Below are 19,291 nucleotides of genomic sequence, written 5' to 3' on the forward strand. Positions count from 1 at the left end.
AAGGTCTGAGGACATCACATGCGGCTGTAGCTGCTTCCAGCCCTCTGCCACCAAGGCAAGGCAGGACTTTGGAGCCAGGCCTGCCCAATTTACATCACAGCCCTGCTACTCCCAGGCTGAGTGAAATGGGTCCATCACTTCAGCTCTCTTGAGCAGTTTCCTCATCAGCTCAGGGGGTGGTTCCAGGGCTCAACTGATCACCCATTCGAGGAGCTCAGCAGATCCCCTGCATCCAGTTAAGTGCACATCGAAGGCAGTTTAAACCCTAATGGTAAATAGGATATCTTCCCAATTACATTACCAGCCAAGTGACTTCTGGCATATGGCTTAACCTCTCTGGCTTTGGTGCCCCCCTCACCCCGATGGCCAAGAGGATTAATGGACATACCACTTGCAAAACACTGGCACATAGCACGGGCCCTTGGAGCACAGTAGCTGTGAGGATTACGGTTCGTAAGGAGGCCCAAGATGAGGCTGGGGAACAGCATGGCATACCACCTGCTTTACCTGCTCAAATTGGGTCAGGCTGGAGCTGTGTACCCAGCTGTTGCCATAGCACCCAACACACAGAAACACTCCAACTAGGAAGGCGGGCGCTGCAGGGGTGGGGCCTCAGGGCCTTACTCAGACAACACCCATGCTGCCACCAGCAGTCTCCAGGTCATCCCAGGGGTCCCTGGGGTTGGGAAGAGTATGCTACTGGATCTGTGCCCAGGACCTAAGCAGGTCTCCTCACCCCTGACCCTACCGCAACTCCAAAACAATGGGGCCTTGGCCATCTGGAGGGGTGGTCTGTGAGGTAGGGCTCCCAGGCTACAGAATAGAATGGGTGGGGTAGGAGTGGAGAGGGTAGGAGCCCAGGAACCCCTATCTCCTGGGCAAAAGCCAAAGCAGCTCTAAAGCAACCTCAGGTTCCAATGTCCCTGTCTGCTCGCTGCAGCCACACCTGCCCAGCAAGAGACAGGTACTCAGGGCCCACCATGTGCCCAGCCTTAGGGACTCAGGAGCTGATGCTCCTCCCTCCACAATCCTCTCAGGTTTCAACCAGGACTAGGGCTGGGAAAGGTTGTTTGGGCTCAGCCGGGTTCAGGGAATCCCTGGCCCCTTGCCAGGAGGGAAGAAGGGGAGGCAGAAGTGAAATCCAGACACTGTGGGCCAAAACCTGGAACTTTCCAGAGTTTCCCAGATGAGGGGGCAGGTTTAGGGCAATGGAAAGACTGAAAGGTAGGATGACAATGGCCCCAGTGCCTGGGAGGTGACCTCAGTCTGAGGCTGAATATTGATTGCTTGGTGGGATCTAAAACCCTGCTCCACCCCTAGCTCACATGTGGGCCCTCTGCTGACTCCAGCTGGTCCCTGGGAAGTGGGAGGCCTAGGGCCTGGAGCCTGGACCCCTCCGCCATAATAACCACAACTGCTGCAACAATTTGCCCGAGACAGACGTGGCACAGCCGTTATCCATTATCCTCACAACTCTGGGGGCAGATATGACTTCTCTCATTTCACAGACAAGGAAAGCAAGGCTCAAAGGTAGAACAAGATAGTGGTTAAAAACACACCCTGACTGAATCTGGGCTCTTCTGTATTAGCTCAAGCAAATCACTCCCTTCCTGAGCCTCAGTTTTCACCTCTGTAAAATGGGGATAATAATCCTACAGTGCCCCCCCCCCCATCTCTACGCCCCTCCATGGGATAGTCCAGGAATTAGGGAAGAAGTGCTAGTAAAATGGGGAGCACAGCACCAACAAATGCTGGTTCTTAGAATCTGAGAGGTTAGGTAACTTGCCGAAGATCACCCAGTGAGTGTCAGACCCCAGACCCTAGCCCTGAGCACAATCCTTCCCACCCCTCCAAACCTCGGGCTGCTCTGTGGGTGGCCACGGGATCCCAGCCTTCCCAGGCAGCAGAAGACTGCCACCAGCCCCCACAGCAAAGGGCAGCCCTTCTGTGAATTCCTCAGATAAGCAGTTCCTGGCAGACTGGGGAGCCTCCAGGCCTGAGTGGGCCCAAGTGCAGAGAAAAGGCACCCCGCCCTGTCTGCACCAGAGACTCCTAAATCTGGGTTAGGCTATATGCCTACCCCTTCACCTGCATCCTCTCAGACCACCAGATTCATCAAACAGGTCTCCAAATAGGCCAAGTTCAGTTGACAACTGCCTCCTGCGAGGTCCCTGGAAAGCCACTCACTTTCTCTTTCTGGGCCTCAGTTTCTCCATCTCAGCTCAAGTATGGCAGCTCCAGCTAACTGGGCCCACAACGAGGCCAGAGGAGCAAAGGGACAGACCAGGGAAGGGAACCAGCATGTCCTAGGCACTGGGCCAGGCTCTGTACTGCACTCTACCTACTGAAACTTCTCCACAACTCTGACAGAGACCTGTTATTGAGCCCAGGAAGTGACAGAGCTGGGACTTAAAACCCCATCTGTCAGACTCCGAGACACTCCCCACCCCCCCACCCACCACCCACCCCCCACCCCCGCAAGCTGAAACTGTGTGACCCCAGGTAGGCCCAGTCATTCAGGAACTCAGTCACCCTCAGCAATGAGCTGGACAGCTGGACCTGCAGGATGGGGAAGAACACATACACTGAACTGGACTGAGCCTCTTTCAGAGAGGGGGCAGGCTCATTGACAGGGGCATTTACAATGCAAAGCAGTCCAAGCCACAGCCAGAAGACGACAGACACTCAGAGAGGGCTGGGCAGGCCAAAATCCAGCCACCTCCCTCCAGCCAGACCGGGAGTGCCTGGGAACCTGTGGCTGGCCCAGGCTCTAAATCATATGACAGCCCAAGCGGCCAGCTGGGTGCAAGGTGGCGTGGAATACTCCTCTCGGTCTCAGACCTTCCAGGCACAAACCCCAGTGGGCTCTTTGCACAGGTCTGAGGAATGAGCCTGTGGGCAGGGCCCCAAGAGGGAGTTGAAAGAAGGAACCCACACCTATCCAGCTGGTCACCTGCAGACGGTACCGGCATCCTGCCAGTTTGCTCAGGCCCAGACCTCCCACATCACTCAGCCCTGCCTTGTGCAAACCTGCCCCAGACACACATAATCCCCAGGACTCTCTGAGCCCAGAGGGGTGCTTCCATGTGCCAAGTGGCTAGATCTGGCCCATCATCCCCCCCCCCTCCTCTGCAGACGCCACTGCCCCAGCTCCTACCTTGACGACAAGCTGACAAAATCCCCGCCATCCAGCAGCCGGACCTTGCAGAAGAGGACTCCGTTCACGAAGGGGACCGCAGTCAGCTCCTCCAGGGTGAAAGTGGTTTGGAATTTGAATTTCTTCTTCTTCATCAAGAAAGCCATGAGCGAGTTCCCTGAGTCTGAAGCCCCGAAGGCCAAAAAAAGGGGGGGGGGAGCCAGAAATCCCCAGGATTCCTTTCCCTACACCACACCCCCTCCTCAAAACATCAGAGCCCGATCCCGCCCAGATGGTGGCGAAGGCGGCTGAGCGGGCGGGGATCGGAGTCCGGAGGGCCCAGGTCTGAGCGACCAGTCCAGTTCGCGGGCCGGCTGGCTTCACCGTCGGGACGCCGGGATTCGGAGGGGCTCGGAGAGGCCGGGGGCTTCACCGGCATGTAAACGGCGGGGCATGGCCCGGGAGGCAGGGGCTGGGGTGGTGGGCGGCGCGCGGGCGGCCGCGCTGGCGGGCAGCATCCCGCACCGCGGTCCCCGGGGAGCTCTCGCCGCGCTACCGGGCGCGGCGGGCGGACCGGTGAGGCGGAGGACGGCCCCGCCCCGCCCCGCTGGCGGTCGGGGGAGGCGCCCTGCCGCGCACACGCCCCCGCACCTGGGCGCCGCGGCCCGCGCAGGTGAGTCCGGGGCGGCTGAAGGCACCCCCAGGGGGCGACCGGGAGCTCTGGGGGCCTCTCCGGGAGACCCGGCGGGGACACTCCGGGCCAGGAACGGCCGGCCGCGGCCCCCCTCGGGGCAGGCACCGGGCCCGGGCAGCCGGGGCGCCGCCTCCTCTTCGGTCCTGGGTCCCGCGCCGCGGGCCCCGGCGGAGCTGAGGCGCCTTTCCGGCCGGCCGGTGGCACCCGCCTCGCTCGCCGCCTCCGCCCTGCACCCCGCGAGCAGCAGCGCCGCCGCCAGAGACCGACGCTGTGTGGCGCCGCCGGGAGAATGCTGAGGCCCAGCGCGGCCGCCCGCGGAGCCGCCGCGGAGCGCGGGAGGGGCGGGGCGCCGGCGGCCCAGCCGCTCGCTATTGGGCGCCCTAGCTGGGCGGGCGCGGAGCGCGATTGGAGGGCGGCGGCGTGGGGCGGGGCTCGCGGGAGGCCGAGGCGGCTCAGGACGGTTGGATTGGTGCGCCGCGCGGCTGGGCCCGCCCCCTCGGCCGGGGCGGAGCGGAGGCTAAGGGAGAGGGGGCCCCGCGGAGGCAGTGGGAGGTCGCGGGGCGGGAAGCTCGGGCTGGTCCGGCCAGGAGGGGGGCGCGAGCAGAAGAAAAGGAGAAACAATGAGAAGAAACAACACGAACACTGTAGCTGCAATGGCCCTCCAATGCCCACCCCACAAACCACCCCCCCCCAGATTTGAGCTCGTTAGCCACTGAATCAGGCCGGGAGGCGGTGAGTCCCATTTTCAGAAAAAACACCCAGAGAGCTGGCCAGGGCTAGACCGAGCAGGTCCTTCACCTGGGAATCTCTAGTTGTGAGCACTGAGAAATGTCTGCAGAGGCTTCGCTGAGGAAGTGACTTGGCGCAGTTCATCACACAACCTGTGTAGACCCAGCTTCTTCCTCAAGCTGCTTCCCAAGCCTTTTGTTGTCGGTTAGCTTCTGAGCTAGCTAGTGCTGGTCTCTCTGACTACATTAACTGCCCTGGGTACAGAGACCGCTTCCAGAGCCCCGTACTTCTCAGACCCGGGACACATTGTAGTTCATTCATTTGGTCCCCAAATGTTAAAGAGCAACTGCTCGGAACCAGGCTTGGACCCAGCAGTGAGCCCCCCCGATGGCTCTCCCCTCTCCAGCCTCTTCAAGACCAAGATCAGGTGGAGAAGCAGCCTGGGACCCAGGCAGCAACAATTCTGGTAGATGAGAACTGTGATTGTGGTCGCACAGGGGACTGGATGAGCTCAGTGGAGGCAGGGATGCATGGTCCAAGGGATAAGGCTTCTCACACAAAGTTATCCAAGTCTTAGAAGGATGCACACCCTGAGTCAGGTGGGAGGGGCGGAGGGGCCATGCAGAGCCTCTAGAGGCCTGGAGGACAGAGAATGTGGTGCCCACAGAAGCTTTGAGTACTTGCACCTGGCTGCATTGAGATTCGAAAGAGGCAGAGCGCAAGAGATACAGCTGGAAGACCTGAGCTGCAGTGGCTGGATCTTACAGAGCCTCATAGACCAGAGTAAGGAGGGGAGCTACTCACACATTTTGAACAGGAGCGTGACTCAGACTTGTTTTTTGTTGTAAGAAGCTGGCTCTGGCAGCAGGTAGTGTGGAGGAGAGAATATGGGAAACAGGGGTCAGGGGCCTTGTGTTGATCCAGGCAAGAAATGATGAAGGCAGAACCTCAGAGCTGAAAGAAAATGAGAGGATGGGTTTGAGAGGCACTTGAGAGACAGAAATTGATTGGACTTGAGGCTGAGTTAGGTCCAGACATGTAACCGAGGGCTCAAATTTCTGATTTCTTTCTGCCTCCCAGCCATAAAATGGGGTAGCCACCGTACTTCTCTCCAGTTTATCTCATAATTTAGGAAACACAATGAAGCCAGATAGGTGAAAAGTGGTAATAGCAGCTCTCGCTGCCATTATGTGCATCCATGTACAGCCAGGGTACTTGAGGCCTGGAGAGTTTAGATAATTTGAATAAGGTTTTCACCCTGGAGCACAGGTAGTAAAGGGCTAATCTGTGCCTCCCACTCTGTGGGGTGTGTTGTCCTTCCTGATCTTGGCTGGGCCTGCTCCACAGGGGAAGAACTCATGCCCACCTGACCCCAGGAGGGGATTTTAGAGGAGAAGACCAGCCAAAGAAGTCTCAAGGCCTGGCTGGCTCCTCAGTTGTGACCACGAGTAACCCCAAACTGCTCTAACAGGAAGCAGGGTGGGCCTGGCTGCCAGACTCAGCCCGGTTTGGGTATTTATCTCTTTGTAGCCTCAGGGCTGGGAGCCCCGGAAGTTTCAACTTTCCTCATTTCCCAGACAGTGCCTAGGGAAGGGAGAAAACCTGGTGCCAGTTCAGGATGCTCCATTTGGGGTGAGACAAACCTATGTTAGAATCCTGGCTCTGCTGCACATTGGCAGTGTGGCCTCGGTTTGGGACACTGAGGCCTGAGGACTCTACATAATGAGGAGATTCAGGATGATATGGCTAGGACCACTTGCTCTGAAGCCATCAGAGCAGGATTGAAAAATCTGGCTGACTTGGGCACCTGGGTGCTTCAGTTGGTTAAGCATCTGCCTTTGGCTTGGGTTGTGGTCCTAGGGTCCTGGAATCAAGTCCCACATCAGGCTCCCTGCTCCATGGGGAGCCTGCTTCTCCCTATCCCTGCCACTCCCTCTGCTTGTGCTCTCTCTCTGTCAAAGAAATAATTTTTTTTTTTTTTTTTTATGATAGTCACACAGAGAGAGAGAGAGAGAGAGAGGCAGAGACATAGGCAGAAGGAGAAGCAGGCTCCATGCACCGGGAGCCCGACGTGGGATTTGATCCCGGGTCTCTAGGATTGCGCCCTGGGCCAAAGGCAGGCGCTAAACCGCTGTGCCACCCAGGGATCCCAAAGAAATAAAATCTTAAAAAAAAAAAAAAAAAATCCGGCTGACTTAACACCGACCATCAATCAGCATCACACAAACTTTGGGTGTACTTTTGCATGCATAGAAAGAAATCTTGAAAATATACCCCCCCCCCTTTTTTTTTAATCTCCAAGCCATAGTTTTTCACCTGAAAAAGGGGAATAAGAATACCAACCTGAGTGCCTGACTGGCTCAATGGGTAGAGCATGCAACTCTTGATCTCAGGGCTGTGAGTTCAAGCCCCACATTGGACATAGAGCTTACTGAAAAATTAAGAAAGGAAGGAAGGAAACCAACCTTTTCAGAATGTTGTGAGGACTTCAAGAGGCCACACCTGCAAATGGCATAGGCCTGAAGGGACAAAGAGATCTGAGTGAGTGGTCATAACAGAGCTCCAGGCCAGCACTTCCACACTTCCCCAGCACCCTCAAATCCCAACCATAGCCTGTCCTTCCTGGCCTGTGTGAGGGATTATCCCAGCACAGACCTACATAATAAGGAGGACCCAAGCACAGAAAGCTCTGGGGGCAGAGGCAGGGATTGGCATGTTTGGGGAGTGAGAGGCATGGGGTCAGGAAAGAGCCTGCTGACATGAGCTCTGTGAGCCTGGGAGGAGTTGAGATTTTATTTAGCCCAAAGGGACACTATCTTTGAGGGTGGATACAAGCAGGTTAGTGACAAGATCCAAAATGCCTCCTTCAAAGTTCTTTTTATGTGGAGAATGGATTGGTTACCAGCAGGCAAGAACAAGGGCAGGGGGGCACCTAGGTGGCTCATTTGGTTAAGCTTCTGCCTTAGGCTCAGGTCATGATCCTGGAGTCCTGGGATTGAGCCCCACGTCAGGCTCCCTGCTAGGCAGAGTCTGCTTCTCCCTTTTCCTCTGCCTCTTCTCCCTGCTTGTGTTTTCTTGTGTGCATGCTCAAATAATAAATAAAATATTAAAAATAAAAAAAAGAACAAGGACAGGACAGACAGGTGAGGAAGCTAATGCAGCCATGCCAATAGGAGATGGACTAGTACACTAGAGCACTATGAAGAGAAGGGGACGCATGGCAGAGAAAGAGCTCAGCACTTCCTGAGAAACAGCTATAGTTTCTCAAGTGGAGCTTTTTTAATATCCCCAGGGTTTTGAATTTGAATGCCACCTGGTTCTCCAAGTAGCTGTGAGTGAGCATAACCCCTGTCAGGAAGGAGGAGGGGGAACAGAGAACAGAATCATACCTGCAGAAAACAGGAGGCCTGAGAGAATCCTTGCCCTCGTCTGGCCTGACAAACTCTTGTGATACTGCTTACCTCTCTCTCTCTCTCTCTCTCTCTCTCTCTTTCTCTCATTCTCTCTCTCTTTCTGTGCCATTACAGCAGGAGCTTCACAGGGTCAGATGCCTCATTCATGGTGTCTGGATGTACATTTCATGGCCTGCCACATGATTGACACTTTATAAATAACTGTGTCAAAGAGACAGATGCACAGGTACACGCACGATGTATGTGCATATATATGCATGGATGGATGGGTAAAGGATGGATGGGTGGATGGACAGGGTGATGGACGGGTGGGCAGATAATTGTAGATATAACCACATCACTTCCTAATCTAAAACTCTTAAATGTTGCCAGTAACTACCAAAATCCAATGTGCACAATTTCTTTTTCTTAAAGATTTATTTATTAGAGCGCATGTGCTTGCATGAGTGGGAGAGAGGGGCAGAGGGAGAGGGAGAGACGATCCTCAAGCAGACTCCTCACTGAGCGTGGATCCCAACGTAGGGCTCGACCTCAGGACCCTGAAATTATAACCTGAGCCAAAATCAAGAATCGACATTTAACCAACTGAGCCACCCAGGCACCCTGGGGCACAATTCCTTTTCAAGTAGGTTACCCAATGGCAGTACTCACTCATGCAAGCAAATACACATGCAAGATGGTCCCTGCACCCTTGTATATTATACAAAAATATCAAAGCAGCCTGATGTCTGCCAGTAGGAAGCTGGAAGCCTTAAGGGCAAAACTGTTTTTTGTTACTCTGCTCCATCCTCGGCACCCAGAACAGTGTCTGGTACACAGCGGAATTCAATCAGTATTTGTCAAATGAAGGCAAGTGTCATTGATGAGATGCCACATGGCTGCTGAGAAGGACATAGGAGATGTGTGTGTGCCAAGGTGGGAAATGTCCACCCTGCCATGGCAAAGTGAGTCACAGAACAGTATGTAAAGGGTGAGCTTATTTTTGTCTAGAAGAATGGATATATTTCTGTATGCATAGGAAAGAATCTTGAAGAATACACCCTAAATGTTACCAGAGGCTTCCGTCTGGGGAGAGAGTTTAGAGGGAAATTTTTACTTTATTTTAATGGATATTTTGGAAATTGTTGTTGTTGTTGTTTTTTAAGATTTTATTTATTTATTCATGAGAGACACAGAGAGAGAGAGAGAGAGAGAGAGAGAGGGAGAGAGGCAGAGACACAGGCAGAGGGAGAAGCAGGCTCCTTGCAGGGAGCCTGACGTGGAACTGGATCCTGGATCTCCAGAATCACGCCCTGGGCCAAAGGCAGCACTAAACCACTGAGCCACCTGGGCTGCCCTGGATATTGTTTTTTGTAATATGATGAATTCATTTTGTAATTCAGTAATATATTGTTATAAGGATATTACAAACAAAGCCTTACCACGTTTCTCTATCACCCTCTGGATAAAATCAAAGGTCCTTAGCCTGGTATCCAGGATCCTCTGGAAGCAACTGCTCAGCCTTTCACTGTCTGCCTCCCTCAGCCCTGTCCAAAGGTTTCAGTCTTGTCCCCTGCTCACCTGGTGTCGCCTACCAGGTGCCAAGCTTCAGCTCAGGCATTTTCTCCCACCCCATTCTCCCATGTCAGGCACAACACTCACTCTCTGTGCCCCCAAGTTACCAACCATCTGTGTGCAGAGAAAACAAGGGTTCTGCCTTCTGTTTGCTGTCACAATAAGTGATGCACACTTGGCAGTCTTTGGAAGGAAGGGTAAGAGGGAGAGAGGAGAGAAGAAAGGAGAAAAGAAAAGAAACAGGGAAAGAAAGGGGAAACTGAAGTTGGGGTGTTACTTGCCCAAATCACTCTGGGGGCAGCTACCCAGCTGGCTTGCTCTCTGTCACCTGACACCCAGCACAAACTGCCACGCCAAGCTGCCTTCCCAGCCTTGCTTGCCAAGGGCGGCCAGTGCTGATTCACCGGTGACTGGGCTCCAATTATTTGCAGAACTGGAATGGCAGCTGAGCCATCACGGCAGCTGACCAAGCGCGTATTGATTGGTGCTGGGCCCCTGGCTAATATCTGAGCCAGTAACATAAGAAAATAAAGGCTCCAAAGAACTCGCCCACGCGGGTCCATCCTGCTGAAGCCTCCCACAGCCAAATCCACAAGCCTCCCCATTGACCAGTGATTCCGCCCTTTCCAACCGAAGCCTGACCATCACTCATGGAGAGTAGTCATGGTTCAGAACACGAGACCCAGAATCAGGCATCCTTGGGTTCCGGCCCAGGGATTATTGATTCAAAGAAAATTTACATATTTACTGTTGAAAAGTGTGGCCAAACTGCCTTCCAAACAGGTTGGATCCATTTCTACTCCTACCAAGAGTATAAGATAGCATCCATTCCCACATTTTCTCTATCTTTACCAATCTGTTCAACAACAACAACAACAGAAAGCTACACTACTGTAAGTTTCTTTCACTAGAATCTTTTTGGCAATTCTCATTTCCTCTGTAAATTGCCTGGCCTATCCTTGGTCCTTTTCTCCAATTGGAGTAGTCATCTTTTTATTTATTTGTAGTAGCTTACTACATATTGCGGATATCAACCTTTGTTAAATTTCAACATGAAAGTATTACTTCCACTTAATCGATTGTCTTTAGACTTAGTTTATGGTCCCTCTTTGCCTCACAGAAGCCTCTCATGAAGCCCCAGCTAAGAGACAGGAGTCAATCTCCTTCAGTGGAGAGAGCTCAGGCTGGGGAGTGAGGAACTCAGCTTTTGAATTCCACCCCTATCAGTAACTCACTTTGTTTTTTTTGTTTTTGTTTTTGTTTTTTCACTGTATGACTTTGAACCAGTCCCTGCCCTCTCTTTGTCTGTTAAATAGGAGCATTGAATTGAATTAAATGGTCTCTGAGGACCTGTCCACCTTCACAGTCTTGACCAGCATTATTATTTTTTTAAATTTTTTTATTTATTTATGATAGTCACAGAGAGAGAGAGAGAGAGAGGCAGAGACACAGGCAGAGGGAGAAGCAGGCTCCATGCACCGGGAGCCGGACGTGGGATTCGATCCTGGTCTCCAAGATCGCGCCCTGGGCCAAAGGCAGGCACTAAACCGCTGCGCCACCCAGGGATCCCTTGACCCGCATTATTAATAGTACTTTCCATGGTGGTAGAAATGTCCCATACCTGCACTATCCAGTGTGATAACCACTAGCCACATGTGGCTATTGAGCACTTAAAATGTGGCTAGTGTGACTAAGGAATTGAATCTTATTTTTATTTTATTATTTTATTTATTTATGGAACTGAATTTTACTTTTTTAAAGATTTTATTTATTTATTCATGAGACACACAGAGAGAGAGAGAGAGAGAGAGGCAGAGGGAGAAGAGGGAGAAACAGGCTCCATGCAGGGAGCCCAACAGGGGACTCAATCCTGGGTCTCCAGGATCAGGCCCTGGGCTGAAGGTGGCGCTAAACTGCTGAGCCACCTGGGCTGCCCTGGAACTGAATTTTAAACTCCATTTAATCTAAATTTAAAATTTAACTAGGCACAGGTGGCTCACAACAACCATATTGGACAGTACAGGTCTAGACAGTCTAGATCCCCCTGACTTCTGAGTGAGCTACAAGACAGAGTTACAACTAAGGCAGGGATAGAGAGAGTCCCCGTGTGACCTGGGGCAGGTCACTCCACCTCTCTGAACCTCAGTTTCCCCATCTGTCCCATTGGACCCACAGCAGTCCTTGCCTCCTGGGGTTGTTGAGGAGATTCAATCAGTGAGTATGCGAAGGCCGAGGCCCGATACCTGACTCGACACTGTTCAAAATCAGGCCGATTCCCAGGCTGAAACATGACACTGTGTTTACCCCATTTTCATTCTGTCCAGAGACCCGGAGGTGGCTTTCCCCAGACCCACCTGTCTTTCCCTATGGCTTTGAGAACAGCCTTACCTTCTTAACCCCTGGCTTTGGCTCCAGCGTGCCTTAAGCCCAGAACTCCAAATCACTAACTGGACAAAGTCCAAACTCCAGCCTGTGTTCTGGGCTCTTGAGCACTGGCCCTGCTCTTATAGTACTGTCTTAGTACAACCTGCAGGGCAGCCCAGCAGCCTTGCTACCTCGCTCTCTATCTGCCTTCGAGGTCCCCAGCCTTCCAAGGTCGGCCAAGCACATCTTCTCTCCATGTTTCATTCCCAGGTGCTTATCACACCATCGGCTCTGGGACTTGGGCCGCAAGGGGGAGGGCTGGAGATGGGCAGGCAGGTGTGGCTCAAGCGATGAGGGCTGTGGTATGCCTGGGGGTCAAGGAGCGTTCAGGGAGTGGTGGGGATGCAGACTGGGCCTGAACTGGTGTCCATGACCTGGGCAGGCTTTTCCGAGTGGGAAAGGCATGTAAGGCCAAGCCTAATGAGTGGACAGAAGTCAGCCAGGAAAGAGGGGAATTGGTGGGAAGTCTAAGCTGAGAAGATGTAAGAGCCCAGAATCTGTGAGAGGCGAGGGCAAGGCTCAAAAAGTAGGCAGGCCCCATCCCACAGGAGGGCCTGGCAGGCTATGATAATGATGCTGTGCTTTATCCTAAAGCTCATGGGGAACCATGGAAAGTGTTAGAGAGAGGGTGATGTGATTATCCCAGGCCAGCTCCTACATGGCCTTTGCCTCCCTATAAAAGTCAGGAACTTAACTTCCTTAACTTTCCTTTCTCTGCCTGTCACCTGGATCTCCAGATCTTTCTTTCATGAGAACACAGTTCCCAGAACCTTCCTTCTGCCTGAAGGGACCTGGATTCAAATGCCAGCCCTGCCACTCCCTAGCCCTATCGCTTCAAGCAAGTTATTAACCTCTTTCACCTTCAGTGTCCTCACCCATAAAATGGAGATAATGACCCCTTTGCACAGTTAGATAAAGTATGAGGGGAAAGTGCATGGCATAGTACCACTTAGGAAAAGGAGTCCAGTTGAACTCCTGTGCAAAGTCAAACTAAAGTCTTGGAGAGGGCTTGAGGGGGCATCAAGAGCAAGCAGCAGTCCCATTTCTGGCAGGTGGCCCTGTGGCCCTGCTGGGCCTAAGCACAGTGGACAGATGGATTGGCTGAATCCTTGTCTGAGCAGCCTGATTGTATGTGAGGTGCACTAAAATGAGACACACACACACACACCGCAAAGAGAGAGGTAGACTTCTGGACCTTCTTAGACCCCCACCCAGTGGGCCAGAAGTCAGCAGGTGAACACAGGGTTTACATAACTGGTCAGGAGTCCGACACCTTTCACCCAGTGATCAGGGCCCTGTTTACCAAGAAGAGGTGTTTCCAGGTCACCTCCCTGTCCTCTTAGGCACATACACAGCCCCTCAGCCCTTGCTGAGCTCTGCTTATTTTCTGAATCCTTAGGCACAGTCCCCCATGTTGCTGTCAGCAACAGCTAAGATTTTGAAATGTGGTATCATTTAACAGTGAGGCTTTGGAGGAGCAGAGGGGGACAAGGGCTCCAGCAGGGACCAGAGAGCAGACAGGGGTGGGGTGTGTGTGTGTCCCAGGTTCCTCCTCATCTTAGCTCAATGACCTAGGGGCCAGTCACTTGGAGTCTCTTAACCTCAGTTTTAACAGCTGTAAAATGGGTTTAGTGGCCATACCTGCCTCATGAAATTCTTTTGAGGATTCAACGAGGGCATAATATATACAAAGGACTTTGAAAAACAAAAAAACAAACACACACACACACACACACACACACACACACAAAAGGACTTTGCAAATGACCTGGCACCTGGGTAGTGCTCATCAAGCATTAGCTACCAACATCACACCGTATTTTGTAAACTGTCCTCTCTACTCAACTCATGGTGAAGTTCTCTCCAGTGACAGCGGGGAATACCTGACACACCCCGAATTCCCAACAGTCTAGGATCACAGGGCTGTAGCCTGGAAATTCCAAATTTTAATCTCTTGGTTGGCCTTGGGGTCCCACCTTCCCAGACTTTAGTCTCCACTTCCTTCTTATGGAACAGCAATGAGGTTGGAAATCAGTGCTTGCTAAAGGCCCTGCTCTCTGAGGCTGCATTTCTTTTTTTCTTTTTTTCTTTTTTTTTTTTTTTAAGATTTTATTTATTCATGAGAGACACACAGAGAGAGAGAGAGAGGCAGAGACACAGGCAGAGGGAGAAGCAGGCTCCATGCAGGGAGCCCAATGCGGAACTCGATCCCGGGTCTCCAGGATCGCGCCCTGGGCTGAAGGCGGCACTAAACCACTGAGCCACCCGGGCTGCCCTGAGGCTGCATTTCAAAACTATATATGCCAGAGCCTGCACCTCACTCTCCTTCCTTCCTTCAGCAAACATCGCCCAGGGTTCAAATTCTGACTTGGCTGCTTTTTTGGCTCTGTGAGTTTGGATAAGTTATGAAACTCTCTGTTATTTCCCAGAAGTGTTATGAGTAGAGAATGAGTTGATATTTGTAAAGCAGTTAGAATAGTGCTTATTTGACTAGAACAAAACTGATTGTCCATACTGTGCCAGGCACTGATGTTAGCACTGGGACAGAAGAATGGACAACTCGACAAGAGTTCTGACCTCCATGAAGATTTTGGAACAGGTGCAGGCATGAGGAGAGATGGCTAGAAATCAACACCAATGATGAACCCCAAGGCAGCATATTGTTGACCATAAGGGGGTTGGCCTTAAAAATGGGCCTCAATGGGGGTGCCTGGCTGATTCCAGTCCTTAGAGCATACAACTCTTGATCTTGAGGTCATGAGTTTGAGCCCCAAGGAGGGCACAGAGCTCACTTTAAAAATAGAGGGAAAAAAAATTAAAAATTAAAATAAAAAAAAAATAGAGGGGTGCCTGTGAGGCTCAGTCGGTTAAGCACTGCACTCTTGATTTTAGCTCAGGTCGTGATCTCAGGGTTGTGGGATCGAGCCCCTACATGGAGCTCTGAGCTCAGCTGGGAGTCAGCTTGTCCCTCTCCCTCTGCTCCCCCCCAAATAAATAAATAAATAATTTTAAAGGTAGATAGATAGATAGATAGATAGATAGATAGATAGATAGATAGATAGATAAGAGGCCCTTGGTATTGTCACTGCTCTCTAAACAACAGCTTCCGTGTATTGACCTCACCCTGGGGGCCCATGCCCTGGGCTAAGGACTGTATTTCTAAGATCCCCTCAAGCACCAACAGCCTGCAGCAAGTGGTTGTATCATTGCTATAGGCAGAATGTGTTCCCCCCAAAATCATATGTTGAAATCCTAACCTCCAACCTGATGGCATTAGGGTGTGGGGGGGCCTCTCAGAGGTGATTAGGTCATGAGGGCATAGCCTTCATGAACGGGAACAGTGCCCTTACGAAGGGTTCCCAGGAGTTCCCTCCCCCATTGTGCCATGTGGGGACATGGCCCAAAGAAAGCTGGCTGTGAACCAGGGAGCAGACTCTTGCCAGATACCAAATCTACTGGCGCCTTGACCTTGGACTTCCAGCCTGCAGAACTGTTAGAAATAAATTTCTGTTGTTTATAAACCACCCAGTCTGTGGTATTTTGTTAAAGCAGCTTAAATAATCATCATCCCCATTTCACAGAAGAGTTTATGTCTGTCCTCCTCCCCGCCCCCACTGGCTCCAAGGCCTAGCACATCAGGGAGTGGGGACAGTGAGGGAGTGCTGAATGCAGGAAGGAAGGAACAAATGAACAAGAGGACAGGCTGACAGCAACCCTTCTACAGGTCAGGGGTCAGGGACCCATTTGGTCCTGGAGGGCAGGGAGTGCAAACACATGTGCTTATAACTGGGCTCAGTGGAGACATCCTCAGACTGGGCAGTTGCCAGTGTCCTGACCTCCTCTTCCACCACCACAGCTGACGCTTCCCTGAACACTTATTGTATGGGCCCCAGGCACTAATTTCAGGTTTTCCTCATGTGAATGCTTTTCATACTCACAAGACCCTATGCTGTATGTTCCATTTCACAGATAAGGAAGCTGAGGCACAGAGCAGTGACAGCACAGCCAGGATCACGTGGGTAGTCTATGAGGGAGCTGACTCCAAATCCAGGCAGTGTGGATCCCATTCCTGCGCTCCTACTTACCTTGCTGCGGAGACATTCTCCTTTTGTCATCGCTGCTCCTCTGACTTCAAACATAGTGTGTACCCTGCAATGGAAAGAGATTAGAAATCAAGAGCAAAAGAAAAAATGGAAAACTCACAAGTATGTGGAAATTATACAACACACTCTTTTCTTTTTCTTTTTTTAAAAGATTTTATTTATTCATAAGAGACCCAGAGAGAGAGAGAGAGAGAGAGAAAGAGGCAGAGACACCACTGCAGAGGGAGAAGCAGGCTCCATGCAGGAAGCCGGATGTGGGACTCGATCCTGAGTCTCCAGGATCAGGCCCCGGGCTGAAGGCAGACGCTAAACCGCTGAACCACCCAGGATCCCTATACAACACACTCTTAAGCAACCAGTGAGTCAAGGAAGAAATCACGAGGGAAGTTAGCAAATATCTTGGAAACAAATGAAAGCGAAAACACAACGTCCCAAAATCTCAGGGATGCAGCACAAGCCGGACTAAGAGGGAAGTTTATAGCAGTAAAATGCTTGCGTTAAAAAAGAAAGATCTGAAAGCAAAAGTAAAAATTCAAGCATTGCATAACTTTATGCTATAGAAAGCAAAAGTTTAAGAAATGAAAGTCCTCCCTTGGTGCTCCTCCCTACAGATAACCTCTGTTTACCAGTGCAGTAGGGATGCTTTAGATCATCTTTTTTTCCAAGCTTGCAAGAATACTATCTGAAAAAAAAAAGCAAAAATGAAATAATACAATACACATTGTTTCATCACTTTTATGTATTTTTTGTCTTGTTTTGTTGTACCTAACTAGCAGCAACTCTTAGAGGCTGTGCCTTTCTGGAACATTCTCTTCAGGGGTAGCAGTTGTCTGGGATGAGGACATCCACACTAGATTTAGCCAGTTCCATCAGGATATGTTTGGGGTGTTCGTAGTTTTTAACTATTTCAAGCCATTCTGCAGTTTGGGGTGTTCGCAGTTTTTAACTATTTCAAGCCATTCTGCAGTGAGCACCCTTGTAAATGCCCCTGTGTGATGGTAGGAGGCGTCTTGGGGAATAATTCCCAGAAGCGGAATCTCTGGGCCAAAAGTCAAGCACATTTTTAATGTTCCCTCCTAGAAGGCGAAACCAGCTTTGCCTAGAGAGAGTAGGAGAGAGTCGTTTCCCCTACCCTCCCCGTCCCTGCTGTCACCGTTGCCCAGCTGGCCGGTATGAGATCCAATTGTTGTCTCATCCTACCAAGTCTAACCCTTGAGAGTGACCCAGCTTCTTGTCGTGACAGCCCTGTTGCAGCCATTAGGATCCAGAAACTGACCATACTTGTCAAGAATATCTGGCTGAGACTAGAGCACTTCTCAAAACCCCCAGAGTTTGCTTTTTAACTCATTTAGGAAAGCCAGCAGTGTCCAAAATAAGCCCTTGGAGAGAGGCCAGGGCTGCTTTGCGCAAACTGCCAGAGCCCCACTTTCGAAGCTAGCGATGCCTAGGCTGGCCTCTGATAAGCATCTCCACACATGGGCAGCTGGGGTGGCTGAATTCCCTCCAGAATCCAGCTAGTGGCCTTTTTTCCCTGAATCATCATGACTCCCACAACCCGAGCACTAAAGTGATTAGTGTCCTTCCAGGGCCACTTGGGAGCAAACATTTTCCCGAAAACATTCATGGGTTTGTCCTACTGCCACCTCAGAGAGCTACGGTCATTCATTCAACTGTGATTGCCAGTGGAGAGGTGGGGCAGAGTCATGGAGAGAATGGCCGGTCACCTGGTGGCCAGGGCAGGGCCTTATCATGCCCTGTAACCTTTGCCTGGGGTAAGCAAAGCGCTTAGCTAATGTGGTTCAGCACACTGTACATGCTGTTCCCTCTCACCTGGACCTCTTCCTGCCACACACTCTGCCCTCAGTGTCATTTCTGCAGGGAAGCCCTCTCTGACCTCTCCAGGCAAGGATGGTCCTTTTCTAGATTCTCTTAGAGCTCGAAGCTTTGTAGCACTTAAAACAACAGTGACCGCTCATTATATGGGTCACTGCTATTTACGTCTCTCCCCACCCAGGCAGTAAGGCCCAGAAAATAGGGTAAGCGTCTTGATCTGTACCCCAGTGCCTGGAACAGTGTCAAGTACATACCAGTGCCTAGGGGGCAGTGGTTACAGGGATGACCTCTGAGCCAGGCCTCTGGCGTTTGAATCCTGTCTCTGTGAACTAAGGGCAAGTTACCGAATCTCTTTGTGCCTTAGTTTTCCCATCTGTAAAGTGGGGATAATACTACTTATCTCATTCCATGAACAGCTATAAGTGAGGTGCTTGGAATGGGCGCCTGGTCTGTAGAAGATGCTAGATCACTGTTACTGTTAGCATTAAACACTAGTGGTTAGACAAGGTTCTCCAAGGTTCTATCTGCAGTGGGCACTGGTGTCTGCTACCCAGCATCTTCCTGCATGGAATTTCCTTAGCATGTTGCAAGCATGCCTTTTTAAATTGTGCCTTTTGTGATAACGGTTGTGTCAGTGTTGCAGCCATATGACTGTAGCTCTGGTGACAGTGATGAAAAGGCCCCTGGAGTCACCGTTTTTCTGCCTCCTCTGCTCACTCCGTACCTCTCCACCCCCGCTTCTCCTGACAAGGCCTGACTTTCCTCGGCGTTACCTAGTTCAGATTCCTCAGAGAACTTCGCCAGCACCTTGTTGGGGCAGAGCTTTGCTGCCCTGGGGCAGGGGTCTGAGCAGCCGCCGCCAGGGGCTGTGATGGTAGAGACTTGGGTGGGGCACCACTGCAGGGAAGGAGGCTTGAACCAGGCTGGTTTCCTAGTGCCTGGGCCCCTCAGGACAGCCGCGCCCTAGGAAGGCACCGTGCCTCAGAGAGTCAGAGAACTGCACCAGCCAGGTCTTCACTCCTTGCAGAGCAAAGCCCAGAGCCGCTAGGGAGCCCCCGGGAGCCCCCGCCCGCCCCTCCGGTGCGAAGCCCTGCAGAACCCCTTAGAAGGCATCGTATTATACGGGACCCCACCCGATTGGCTGGCTGGTTCATTCACGTGACCCAAAATGAGCCAATCAGATTCTATCCTGGTTCTTTTTTTTAATTGTTATTTATTTATGATAGCCACAGAGAGAGAGAGAGAGGCAGAGACACAGGCAGAGGGAGAAGCAGGCTCCATGCACCAGGAGCCCGATGTGGGACTCGATCCCGGGTCTACCAGGATCGCGCCCTGGGCCAAAGGCAGGCGCCAAACCGCTGCGCCACCCAGGGATCCCTCTATCCTGGTTCTATACCGGACTCCG

The 19,291-nt window shown here is 51.7% G+C and overlaps 1 protein-coding gene and 3 long non-coding RNA genes across 8 annotated transcripts in view; 2 read left to right on the forward strand and 2 right to left on the reverse strand.

The window, feature by feature from the left end:
• EEIG1 (estrogen-induced osteoclastogenesis regulator 1) overlaps positions 1–3,688 on the reverse strand; it is a 34,493-nt gene extending 30,805 nt beyond the window's left edge. The window contains exon 1 of one of the 2 annotated variants that reach the window (XM_077850811.1): positions 3,158–3,688. In XM_077850811.1, the coding sequence (XP_077706937.1) occupies positions 3,158–3,303 (146 nt within the window). In that variant the 5' untranslated portion in view covers positions 3,304–3,688. The remainder of the gene's footprint in view (positions 1–3,157) is intronic. The other variant, XM_077850812.1, reaches the window with a different exon arrangement.
• LOC144285585 (uncharacterized) lies at positions 591–3,396 on the forward strand. Its single transcript, XR_013353853.1, has 2 exons — positions 591–726; positions 3,136–3,396. It is a non-coding gene; the product is annotated as an uncharacterized LOC144285585 (long non-coding RNA).
• Positions 3,419–16,785, forward strand: LOC144285583 (uncharacterized). 3 transcript variants are annotated; one of them, XR_013353848.1, is made up of 2 exons: positions 3,419–3,575; positions 15,920–16,785. It is a non-coding gene; the product is annotated as an uncharacterized LOC144285583 (long non-coding RNA). The 3 variants fall into 3 exon arrangements; XR_013353849.1 differs by lacking the exon at positions 3,419–3,575 and adding an exon at positions 3,730–3,809; XR_013353850.1 differs by lacking the exon at positions 3,419–3,575 and adding an exon at positions 4,311–5,342.
• LOC144285584 (uncharacterized) lies at positions 4,537–18,956 on the reverse strand. 2 transcript variants are annotated; one of them, XR_013353852.1, is made up of 5 exons: positions 18,660–18,956; positions 16,680–16,735; positions 16,036–16,099; positions 7,025–7,078; positions 4,537–5,513 (listed from the first exon to the last, which is right to left on the reverse strand). It is a non-coding gene; the product is annotated as an uncharacterized LOC144285584 (long non-coding RNA). The 2 variants fall into 2 exon arrangements; XR_013353851.1 differs by lacking the exon at positions 18,660–18,956 and adding an exon at positions 17,254–18,308.
• Positions 18,957–19,291: the final 335 nt, after the last annotated feature.

Source organism: Canis aureus, chromosome 16 (genome assembly GCF_053574225.1).
Source record: "Canis aureus isolate CA01 chromosome 16, VMU_Caureus_v.1.0, whole genome shotgun sequence".
NCBI classification, from domain to species: domain Eukaryota; kingdom Metazoa; phylum Chordata; class Mammalia; order Carnivora; family Canidae; genus Canis; species Canis aureus.